The 12,861-nt window shown below is 44.6% G+C and overlaps 1 protein-coding gene across 4 annotated transcripts in view; it reads right to left on the bottom strand.

Annotated features, from left to right (window-relative positions):
• Window positions 1-7,285: 7,285 nt before the first annotated feature.
• The window catches only part of LOC126176341 (uncharacterized), a 129,970-nt gene continuing 124,394 nt past the window's right edge, over window positions 7,286-12,861 (bottom strand). For 2 of the 4 annotated variants that reach the window (XM_049923523.1, XM_049923500.1), the window contains exon 2: window positions 7,286-7,526. In XM_049923523.1, coding sequence (XP_049779480.1) covers window positions 7,360-7,526 — 167 coding nt within the window. In that variant the 3' untranslated portion in view covers window positions 7,286-7,359. Of the gene's footprint in view, window positions 7,527-12,144; window positions 12,492-12,861 lie in introns of those variants that run through there. The other 2 variants (XM_049923539.1, XM_049923531.1) reach the window with 2 other exon arrangements.

Here is a 12,861-nt window from a genome sequence, read left to right as displayed (position 1 = left end):
TGTTGTGTCACAGATCGCAATTGAGCAATATCTCTAAATAAAGTGTTCAAGACGTTGTCCAGATTATTTTAAGGAAGAGAAAAATGTGTGTAAAGTTTGTCCTGCACACACTGACTCCTAAACAAAAGCAACGGTGCGTGGACGCCTGTCACGACATGAGTGAAATGCAAAAAATATAAGCAGTTCTCTTCTGGAAAAAATATCTCGGATGACGAGAGCTAGTGTTATCAAAACAAATATACCACAAAATGGCAATGTCCAGAAACTCACATGAAGGGTCAACGCTTTGTTGACAGAATCGATATTCAAGACAATATGAAGCTCGAGTTCGACAACATCCCAATGAAGGCCTTTTCAGGCATTTTTACCAAGCCACGACGTTGTTTCAAACCCTCATCCGGCCATCCTGATTTAGATTTTTCGTGATTTCCTCAAATCGCTTCGGGAAAATGCTGGGATGGTTCCTTTGGAAGGGCACGGCCTACTTCCTAACCAATCTTTCCCTAAGCCGATGGTACCGGATCCCTCCCCTCAAATTAGGCATTTTCACTTGGTTCTATGAACGTTCTCCATGTTGTACTCAAGTGGGTGAGGTGAGGTGGAGGAGTAGGGTGGGGCGAAAAGACTATGTAGAAGGTGGGAGTGAAGACGAATTGCTATAAATTGCCACATTACATGTGTCCAATTTTTATTGAGTATAGAGCTACAGCAAATAGTATGCACCCTGAACAAACTTAAAGCAAAGGCAAATGATTTACAAAAATTCCACCGCCAACTTCAATACACTTCTGACTTCTCTTGACAAGACCACGTGTAGCTCTTCCGAGGTCGTCTTTGCGCTCTTTTGTGAGGTCTGCACTACTCTCAATTCGAACCATCAAATCCGATTCGCATTTCAACCATCCTCACAGGCAAAAATCCAAAGGAGTAAGATCCAGTGACCTTGGTGGCCAAGAAACGCGCCCTTTCAGACCTGGTACCAAGGAAGGCAGGACTGGGTTGCTATTGTGGACGGGCCATAACTAGTTTATTTTTTTCAATCAGGTACACTTTATTTGGAAACAACACCAAATAAAAGGTAACAATAAATTAATAAGTGTTCCACGGCTGAAGGCCTAATGACAACAGATTCAACTATTTCTCGGCTGAAGGGCGCAATATCGATGATTTAAAAACTGTTTTACAGTTGGAGGCCTGAATAGCAACCATTTAAGAAACAGTTAACTTCTTCGATTTGCAATTATAGTTACTAAAATATTTTTTTAAGAACAGTCATCAAAATCTCACTGCTAGAATACAATTGACTAATCAAAATTTTAAGACGAGGAACACTCACGCTGAAGGCCTTAATGACAACAAAGTCAACTATTTCTCGGCTGAAGGCAAGAATAGTAATAATTGAAAAACTGTTTCACGGCTGAAGGCCTGAACAACAATCTTTTAGGAACCAGTTACTTCTTCAATTTTCAATTACAGTTATTGAAATATTTTCAGTTTTGACAAAAAAAACAATCATCAAATATGACCAAACCAAGAGGGAGGGTTGGGGGGGGGGGGGGCTGACGTTGCTCCAAGGATCGACCTGGGAAGTCTCTCGAAACTTCGCAAGCGATGAGACAGGCAGTGAAGAGTTGCATTCAATTCACGAGGTGGTAACTCAGACTAGTAGAAGTTTAAACTAAGACCAATAGTCATTTGCCAAATGTACCTAACGTGCGATGACCAATGCAACGATGGAATAACACATCCAAGCCCGAACCGGTGGTCAGCACGATGTCTTCAGTCTCCGGTGTTTAGAGCATCCAGAAGCAGATAGGAACCACTATTACCAGAGTAGGAATAAAAAAAGACATCACCCGGCCCACAAATCAAGGAAGCTGTCGAACTACATGCCTTATCGGACAGCAGCGGCAACGGGAGGAATAGTACACTGCCGAACATACACTAAGCTCTGGGGCAGGTAACTGGGGCGTTAGCGGCCACTGAGCAGTAAAAATACCACTGGTTGAACTTCATAAATAATAACATATAGCATGCACCAATTAATAATAAAAAGGGGAGGAAGGCTAATTAGGTTCGCCTTTCCCAAACAGTCCACTTGCTGCTCTTCGTCTCGGCGACACTGCGAGCCGCAACACACAAGCAAATTGCGAGATCTCACAACGGTGGAGTATTCACTACTTGAATTAAGATCCACTCAACTTAAACTTCCTGGATCCAGTTGACAACCAGGTTGTACCGCTCGCGACTACAGCCCTTCCATCCGGCAGTAGATGCGTGCCGCCAGAGGTCTCGGCGGGTTTGCGCTGCGCGGACCTGGTTGCTCGTCCGTCCCCAACCGAACTGCCGACTCACATGACAGAGAAAAACCACAGCGTCGCCTCAAAGATAGTGCCACCGTTACTAGATATCGATAACCGCCCCTGCTGCCACTAGCGGACAGACAACACTTCCAAACGGAGTGGCGCCAATGAACACAAGAAGAACAGCCGTAACTACACCAACTAAACGATGCCAACCTAGCAACGGCACCAACGCGAGCCGCAGCACAGCTCGCACATATCTACCGATCGATCTTCCGGCGAATGTTAGGCTTAGATGTTGTGTCACCTGAAGACTACAATGTGTATGAACCTCATGAAGCTGGATGCACATACGCATTCTTGCACCCAAAGGAATCCATTCCAATAATGCTCATTTCCAAGTAAGTGTAGGTAAGGGAATGCTATAAGACGATGCGGTAACACAACAGGCCCAATCAACTGATTGTCTGTCAAACCACACCACACACTTCTTGAAAATGTGTCTCCACAGTGCCTTGTGGATTTTCTTCAGACCACTGATGTGAAAAACGAGTGTTATTAATGGCGTCAAGAGTGAAAATGACTTCATCAGTGAAGAGTAAAAACGGGATTACCTGGCGATTTTCAAGCATCAATTGACAATATTCCAATCATCTATCTCCTGCTCGAAGATATTAAATGAGCTGTGAATGATAAGGTTGCAACCAGAGCATTAGTAATGTCCGCCATACTCTCGTATGTGGAACACCGACACGTGCAAAAAATTCTACGTGTGCTTGTTGAAGGGCTACGTTCTACAGACCGAATAATGTCTTCTTCTTCATCCACAATCTGTTCATTTACACGTCCAGATGCAATATGAATGCTGGGACTGTACCAGTGTCATGCAGTATATCGAACACACGAGTAAAATCTCTTGAATCTGTTAGTCTGCGGTAAGGAAATCGTATGCCGTAGTCTCAACAAGCAGCAACAGCGTTTCCATTACAAAACCCATACACAGATACCATATCAGCACATTCAGCATACGTAAATACCTACGGCATGTTTACACGCTACGATACTGTGGACTACGTCAACAAACCAGACTGAAAACTTCAACTTAAAGTAAAGCACAACTTCACAGCGTGAACATTAAAAGTCTACTACTGACATTCGAGAAATACGCCCGTAAAAACACATAGCAACCGTTGTACCAACACACGAAAGGAAAAAGCATTCAATTCAGCTGTATTTTTGTACGCAATGAAAATTGGACAGATGGTATATGACATTTTTATTGCAATTCGCGTATGCTGTCACCTTCTAAAATATTTACGATTACTCCTGAAACACTATGTATTTTTTACTAATCCAGGCTCGAAACTTTTTGGACAGACGGGGGAGGGGGGGGAGATACCTTCAAAAACATCACGAATACATTTGTCTTTTACTAGTGTGTAGGTAAAAGAGGGATTTTTGATATCCCTGCTATACGATACCTTTACTGCTATTCCACTTTTGGGGCTGAAATTTTGTAGCTGGACGTAATAATTGTACACACTGGCTTGGAGTTTGCTAACACGTTTCCCTCAGGCCGTTTCAGAACAATATATTTATACCACGCAGATAGGATTTTAATTAATTTCAGTTTCATTATAGTTTTTCGATTAGCTGCCCACTGCATAATTGTCTAACGTATTGAGTCTGAAAAGACAATGTAAAGTGCAGACAGTGCTGCAGTGCTGTAAGCAATTCAGCGAGTTCGGGCGGGTGTGCGAGCGCACTAGGCAGCCATCTTCCGAAAGAGCGTCGAAAGCATTTCGGTTGCAGTACGTTCAAGTGACGCTGTTTACGGCTCAGTCAAGCGAGCGGAGTACGGACATTGGGTGTGTAGCAGAATTTTGCAAGCTCGTTAGTCATATATACTAGCCTGAATACTAAACGAGCGTCTCGTACATCAGAGAAGAGACACCCCGGGTGATGGTTGAGTGAGTGAGGCGAAAGGGCGGCCGCTCTAGCTGGACAGTTTGCGGTGTGAGAGCATCGCATCGCGGTGGCAGCACCATAAAATAGTCAACACATGCACTGCTTTTTAAATCCGGAAGAAGAGAAACTGTGAGCATCTGAAGCGTGGTGTAGCAAAGGATGCTAAGAATTAAGTGTGCAGATGTACTGTGGAAAGGAATAGATGGCAAAACACGTCTGTAGAGCCGGCTGGGGTGGCCGAGCGGTTCTAGGCGCTACAGTCTGGAACCGCGGGACCGCTACCGTCGCAGGTTCGAATCCTGCCTCGGGCATGGATGTGTGTGGTGTCCTTAGGTTAGTTAGATTTAAGTAGTTCTAAGTTCTAGGGGACCCCGCGAGGGTTGTGCCCGCCATGACAGTGAGACGGGTACACAGAAGTATGATATTGAGATCTGTGTGGGCCTACAGAACATGTCCAGGGGGGGGGGGGGCCCTATTAGTCATAATGGGGCTCTGCCCTCTGTACTTCAAAATAAGGGAACAAGCGGCTTGTTACTGGGCAAAAAAGGGGAATTATGAGGAAATTGTAGACATCATGGGTGTGAGGGTGGAGGACAAAAGGGAAATACGGAAAAGAGGGGAGGAACTTTGGCAGGGGTCGTGGGAGGTAGGAGAAACTGGACGTAGAACTTTCTAGTTCATACCAGATTTGACGGAGCGTTTGGACATGAAATACTTTGTGCCAACACGAGGACTGATCCATTTTCTCACTGGCCATGGACCCTATCCGACATACTTATGTCGATTTTGGAAGAGGGCTACACCCGCGAGTGACTGTGGCGTATCAGAGGGTACTCCCGAGCATGTGGTTCACGAGTACCTCGTCTTCAATCATGTTGCGACTACATTTCGAGACAGACTTCCAAATCAAGACACATATCAACTGCTTAGACGTGAGGAAACTTTCCAACTGCTAAATACATTGGCCAACGAGGTATCACGAAAAGTTTTAACAGAATACTTGAGGGACATGAACTAAATAACTGAGACACCCAACACTGATTGCGTCCAGAGCCCTATTCCCATACCGCCTGTGCGTGGACTGGCCGACTTTCCATCATAATTGGAATCCGCCACGTGCAGGATTAGGGGGAGTGGGGGTCAATGCTACCGATAAGGACATGCACCGGATATGCCGTAGGATAAGTTAGTTTGCAGGACTTAGTTTAGGACAATTATGGTAGGGAACTGCAGCGAATCAACATCGTGGGCTGCCCAGTGCCAGGGGCACGCTATTCGGGTTTAGCTCGATGAGCAAGGCTACCAAAGTGGGTTTATATCTCACTGGCACACATGTGACGCTGCAGGTGATAGGAACTAGTTATAAGAAATAGATATAAGTCCTAGGTTCTAGATATTAAATGCCCATTGTATGTAATACTAACTGTAGCTCACGTGAAAACTGTAATTAGCTGCAACATAATTACCAGTTGTATAATTATTATGACCCACTAATCAGATAAGGAAGTGGGTTAATATTGTATAATTGTTATGGTTTGTGATAAAGTTATAGGGGACTGATGACCTCAGAAGTTAAGTCCCATAGTGCTCAGAGCCACGTTTGTAGAAGAGTCTCAAGAGGAAGCGGGGGCTATTAATGTGATCTTTTACGGTATCTGGAGTAGTAAACCTGGCGCTAGAAAGAGCATTCGATGCGGAAATTGCAAATGGCACATCAAGACTTGACTAGCGAAAACATATTAGGAACAATGTTGGGTGTGATACACTGCTTGACGAGAAAGGCTACAGAATGTCAATGTGGCTTCCTAATGTACACACAATCAGAGAGTATGTAAATGATCGCATTGCAATTCTCTCTGAGACGTAGGACGGCCTCCAGAGTGCTTTCGTGTTGTTCGTTTTTGGTGTTTTTACCAGGCCTGGTAGCGTATGTAAGGAGCGGGAAGAGCAACACATATTGAGTGATCACTGTCTAGGACACGAAGAGCAAAAAAAGTCTAGTAAACATGGGTTCTAAAATGCATACGCTGAGAGCCTCGAGCATTTCCTCATTGTCAGTACTTTGAAAGAAATCTCTTCTGCTCAAGCTCTTTTCATTTCCACACTTCGGGTGGAGGTAATGTGGAACAAAATACGAAATCTTTCAAATGGCTCTGAGCACTATTTGATTTAACATCTGTGGTCATCAGTCCCCTAGAACTTAGAACTACTTAAACCAAACTAACCTAAGGACATCACACACATCCATGCCCGACGCAGGATTCGAACCTGCGACCTTAGCAGTCGCGCGGTTCCGGAATGAAACGCCTAGAGCCGCTCGGCCGCAAAACAAGAAATAATGTCTAGTAAACATGTTCTCTAAAGCGCGTGCATTAAGTGCTGTGGGCACTCGTTCTGCAAATGAAGTGAGTTGCATGGTAATGAAAACGAACAAATACTCCTAGATCTTAAGGCATGTGTCTTAGAGCCCATGTTTACTAGCCTTTTGGCTTCGAATGATCGTTCCCCTCATATTTCTGAATATTGAAGTTTCCTCCTAGTACATTCTGTACACTTTCGTAGCGTGTCGCATGCCTACTAGAGAACATAATGGCGCTCATTCTCGTGATAAAAGAAAGCTAAAGTTGAAGAAATGACGTCTGAGCACACTGAGAACGCTTTTAATATAACTAAAGAAGGTAGACATACTCTGAATCTGCGCACTGCTGACGAAATTGGTCTCGCAATAATTAGGTACTGGATTTGAAAGTGACCTGTAACAAAAGTCGAAACTGGTAATAAGAATAAAACTAAAAAGTGACTCAACCTCTCTTCGTCTTCTTTCGTTACTGAAATCGAAGTGTTAATGTTCTCGTTCAATGCTCGAGTGGGGTAACTCATTTACAATCTGTGGATATGTATCTTGGTTGACATCTCTTTCAGGGGTACAAATTTATAAGAAATGTAGCGACACTGTTTCTTCCGGTGAACAAGATTTTTACTTCAAAATCACTTGGATAAATAAGCTGCCCAAATCAGGATACACAACACAAGTTAATCATTTATTAGTTGATAACATGGAGACGCAGAATCCAGGTTGAAGCTGTGATCACGCCTTGTGCACTGCTCTGCCTGCCTTCTTGGCAGCAGTTCTGGCTTTGGCAGCTGTCCTGGCTTTGGCTATTGTCCTGGCTTTAGCAGCTGTCCTGGCTTTCGCGTGAGATGCAGTCCTTGAGTTTGCAATGTGCCTCGAGTTGCCTTTGCCAACACGGGATTCTGAAAATGAGATCAAAAGCTTTAAATTTCTTTTACAATATTTATAATTTTTAGAGTGCAGTACTTAGTGGATAAAAGGGTATAAACAAGCTATATTCGTTGGCATGTTGCAACACTGCAATCTGTGATAGTTACTGTCTTAGTGAGAAACTGCCTCCAGTTATAGCCGATAATGTATGTGACATGTTGTACTGACCTCATTTTAGAAGAAACTAACACAACAAGTAGTTTTTTAGAGTTCTAGTAGCACTTTTCTTATTAGGTGCAGACGCGGCATATAGAGTCTCGTTTTTGAGCCTGTAGTACCTGATGTCCCAGAAAGACCACCTTCAACAGTGTACCAAACTCTCAATTCATGAACCGAAATACGAAGAATTCATATTCAACAGGTTTCGCTCAAGCGTACAGAGAAATGCTGTGACGACTCCTTGAAAAATGTGTTGGCATTTCTTTTCTTGCTTCCTTCACCGTCTGAAACTATGCACAGTCTCTGATTCATTGTAGACTTTCCTAGTTCTTTGCAATACTTTCGACTTCGAAAAACATTTCTGGTAGTGAACCAATATGATAACTGAACACAAGTTTTAATCATTAGCCTCAGTTCACAGCTTAAAAGCCCTGTTGGCTCTCATCACTCTTTTTAGTGGCGAAGCTCCATTGCTAATACTTGAACCGATATACACTCCTGGAAATGGAAAAAGTACACATTGACACAGGTGTGTCAGACCCACCATACTTGCTCCGGACACTGCGAGAGGGCTGTACAAGCAATGATCACACGCACGGCACAGCGGACACACCAGGAACCGCGGTGTTGGCCGTCGAATGGCGCTAGCTGCGCAGCATTTGTGCACCGCCGCCGTCAGTGTCAGCCAGTTTGCCGTGGCAGACGGAGCTCCATCGCAGTCTTTAACACTGGTAGCATGCCGCGACAGCGTGGACGTGAACCGTATGTGCAGCTGACGGACTTTGAGCGAGGGCGTATAGTGGGCATGCGGGAGGCCAGGTGGACGTACCGCCGAATTGCTCAACACGTGGGGCGTGAGGTCTCCACAGTACATCGATGTTGTCGCCAGTGGTCGGCGGAAGGTGCACGTGCCCGTCGACCTGGGACCGGACCGCAGCGACGCACGGATGCACGCCAAGACCGTAGGATCCTACGCAGTGCCGTAGGGGACCGCATCGTCACTTCCCAGCAAATTAGGGACACTGTTGCTCCTGGGGTATCGGCGAGGACCATTCGCAACCGTCTCCATGAAGCTGGGCTACGGTCCCGCACACCGTTAGGCCGTCTTCCGCTCACGCCCCAACATCGTGCAGCCCGCCTCCAGTGGTGTCGCTACAGGCGTGAATGGAGGGACGTGTCGTCTTCAGCGATGAGAGTCGCTCCTGCCTTGGTGCCAATGATGGTCGTATGCGTGTTTGGCGCCGTGCAGGTGAGCGCCACAATCAGGACTGCATACGACCGAGGCAAACAGGGCCAACACCCGGCATCATGGTGTGGGGAGCGATCTCCTACACTGGCCGTACACCACTGGTGATCGTCGAGGGGACACTGAATAGTGCACGGTACATCCAAACCGTCATCGAACCCATCGTTCTACCATTCCTAGACCGGCAAGGGAACTTGCTGTTCCAACAGGACAATGCACGTCCGCATGTATCCCCTGCCACCCAACGTGCTCTAGAAGGTGTAAGTCAATTACCCTGGCCAGCAAGATCTCCGGATCTGTCCCCCATTGAGCATGTTTGGGACTGGATGAAGCGTCGTCTCACGCGGTCTGCACGTCCAGCACGAACGCTGGTCCAACTGAGGCGCCAGGTGGAAATGGCATGGCAAGCCGTTCCACAGGACTACATCCAGCATCTCTACGATCGTCTCCATGGGAGAATAGCAGCCTGCATTGTTGCGAAAGGTGGATATACACTGTACTAGTGCCGACATTGTGCATGCTCTGTTGCCTGTGTCTATGTGCCTGTGGTTCTGTCAGTGTGATCATGTGATGTATCTGACCCCAGGAATGTGTCAATAAAGTTTCCCCTTCCTGGGACAATGAATTAATGGTGTTCTTATTTCAATTTCCAGGAGTGTACAAAGAACTTACTCACCACAGCAATCTGTTCTGTATAGGGGAAGCCGTGCTGCAGGATATTGTGCAATGACGACATGACAAAAAATCCCTAGCTCAAAAGATAATGAGAACTAACATTAATACCCGGCCGTGGTGGTCTAGCGGTTCTAGGCGCGCAGTCCGGAGCCGCGCGACTGCTACGGTCGCAGGTTCGAATCCTGCCTCAGGCATGGATGTGTGTGATGTCCTTACGTTAGTTAGTTTTAAGTAGTTCTAAGTTCTAGGGGACTGATGACCACAGATGTTAGGTCCCATAGTGCTCAGAGCCATTTGAACCATTTTTTGAACTAACATTAATAATCTAAACTCAAGGGAAACGTAATTTAAGACTGAAGATGTTTTAAAATGAACATTTAAAATAATGCATGATTACAAGCTTTCGATAGTAAACAAAAGACATTCTCGTAACGTTACTGCACTCTGCGGTTTTTATTTCTGTTCGTGTTGCTTGAGATATGACTGCCGTCATGCATGTGTAAATCCATTTCTTCATAGTCATAATAATTTGGTTTACTATATTTGTGGATGTCTGCAGAATCTAATACTTCCTCATACATTCCCTTACAGATATTATTGTGATAGTTTTGGTGTTGCACTTTTGGTGTTGCACTTTTGGTGTTCGCGACACACACTAGAAAGTATTCTTGTGCTCTGCGGTTGTTTAGGATTCACTGTCACCTCCGTAACCGAGATCGCTTTAGTACGGAAGCGCTAGACATGGAGATAGTCGGATCGAATCCCGTTACAGAAGAAATTTTTCGAAACTACTGTCTTTTCTGTAAGGGGACATGAGATGGCAGTATACACTTAGGTATAACCAGAAAGATGTCAGTGTCTCTAGCTTGACATCTTACTAATAAAGCAAGATCTCAGCGTTTTATTCAGGGTTTGAGAAGCACAAATTCCAGATAGACGTTCATTTCAGTTGGCACTGTTCCGCAGCGTGGACGATTTCATTTGCATTTGTGTAGACAGAAGTTGTTGAGTGTTGTACTAAGTATAAGTAAACGTGATCTGCGCCGAGGTCATATGTGGAGTCTGAGAATAAGCAGTATACTAATGGTATCACGAATGTTCTGTGCAAAGCAGTTGTAATGCGGTATTTCAATCCCGTAAGCTGTCTATACTTTGATCGCCGTGGTTGCTTCGATCACTCATTAACCACCAGTATTCAGATGAAGGCTGATCTGTAACTGTTAATGTGCCTACAAGTAAGAAAAATACATGTCAGTCATATATTGCTCAAATTACAATTTATTGTGGTTCAGGGTGTGATACAGATGCAGCAAGTAATGTCAAATATATTATAATGATGTTTGTTTTGCCACAAGTGTCAGATAATGGCTCGATAAATGAAGAACAGGTAAACGTAACTCTAATTGCAATGGATGTTTTGAAATAAGGATTTACGTTTAAGAGGGATGAAAGCGAAGGAATTACACTCAACTAAAATTGAAGCTATGAATGTGATACTCCAACTCAATACCTATCGTTATATTTATAATTTTGAAAATGGAGCACACTGTTTGTTTTATATACCATACTAGGTTTGTTCTTATTTAAGGCGTAATAAAACACTTAAAAAACTTAAGATCAATGTTTTTATTTGTGGGTGGTCGAAGTTTCATTGTGTTTTTGAAGTGAGAACGGCCAGTGGAATGGTAGTGACAGTAGAGAAGGTAGAGGAAAGTCAGTGTATCCCCAGATCCACGCTAACGCCGACCACTCTAGTTTTTACTATTACTTCTTCTGCACTTTAGAAAATATTGTATTAATCGGCATGTAATCCTTTCATACAAGAGCCCCTATGTTCAGTAACATAAGTATCACAGAAGTTAAAAACAGTCATGATAATGGCATTTGAATCTGCAAATTGGACAAAGTATACAGGTTTATGGTACTCATATATTTGACCCAACACGCATGTTGCGTCCAAGAATGACGGAAATGAATTGCGGACTCCTTGGCGGAACCATTCCCGAATTTTTCTTTAGTGATTTAGAGTTAGCAGAGAAAACATAGCAGAGCCCCGGAGTTCCTACTTATGGGTCTTCCGAGTCTTGACTAGTGCCTCTCGTTCTCGGTTCATCGGGTGAAATCATGAGATACAGTTGATCCGTCCGTCGGCTTGAACTATTTAACTTGGCATCCGATTCATTGCCATTCAATAATACAAGGGTAAGTTTCGGCATTTCTCACTGTCGCTTCATTCAGCTATTCATCCACGACAGAAGAAACCAGCATCACTATGAACAAGCATTCTACACAATCATTCCCGTAACTTGCATACACATATAACAAATTTTCCACCGGTTTAAGCAAATCAATGCCAAACCCCCTCCGCTAACCACCACAGGAAAGGAACATGTCAGAATTTGTCAGAATGGGCAGTAAAAATTCAGTCATTGGTGTATGCGCCTTCTTGCCCTACGTCCGCCTTGTTTGCCAGTGCTATCCAACATACAGCTGTAACTGAGTCGACGTACCTTGTTCGGTGGTAGAGGCCTCCGTCTCGGCCTCGGTGTCGGTTGTCGGCTGTTCGGTAGAATTGCTGCTCTCGCTGCTCGTTTCGACGACTGGCCCGATTCCAATAGGCAGGTCGCCTCCCAAGTCACCATCGTCGGGAATACCTATCTCTTGAGCACCATCGTCACCACCCAATGGCCCAGAAGAGAATCCGGGAATACCTATCTCCTGAGCAGCAGCGTAAGGTGCATGTAGCACGAGCAAGCACGCTCCAAACAGAACCATTACCAAGTTGCTGCTCATTGCTGTCACTGGCCAGTCTCCGTATACGTATATGGTGAAGACAACTGTGAAAGGCGACGAGTTGCACACTACCTTATATAGTAAGTAAAGGGTCCTAATCAGTGATGTCCCACCAAGCTGAAGGTCACACTAATTAGCAGTACACCCGTTGAGGAAAGCAAAAATCGGAGTAACTGCGATTGTCGTTTATCTGCTGCTATTACAGCCGAGGCTAGCGACTCAGCCTCCTTGTTAGTAGTGGTAATATAACTTATTCGAAAGAACGAGTTAATTACGAATTACGAAAATTTCCACTGTTCTGTACAAGATTTGCGCAAACCTCCGCTGTTAGAAACCGTGTTGAGCAGTTCAAAACTATCTGAAACAGTACGCACAACAAAATGAGGTAAAGAGGACAAAATACTATAATCTTACATTTTGGTGCAAGTAAGATA

The sequence above is a fragment of the Schistocerca cancellata genome, chromosome 1 (genome assembly GCF_023864275.1).
Source record: "Schistocerca cancellata isolate TAMUIC-IGC-003103 chromosome 1, iqSchCanc2.1, whole genome shotgun sequence".
NCBI lineage: Eukaryota > Metazoa > Arthropoda > Insecta > Orthoptera > Acrididae > Schistocerca > Schistocerca cancellata.
Note: the sequence above shows the minus strand (reverse complement) of the source record. Positions and strands in the feature narration are given on the sequence as shown.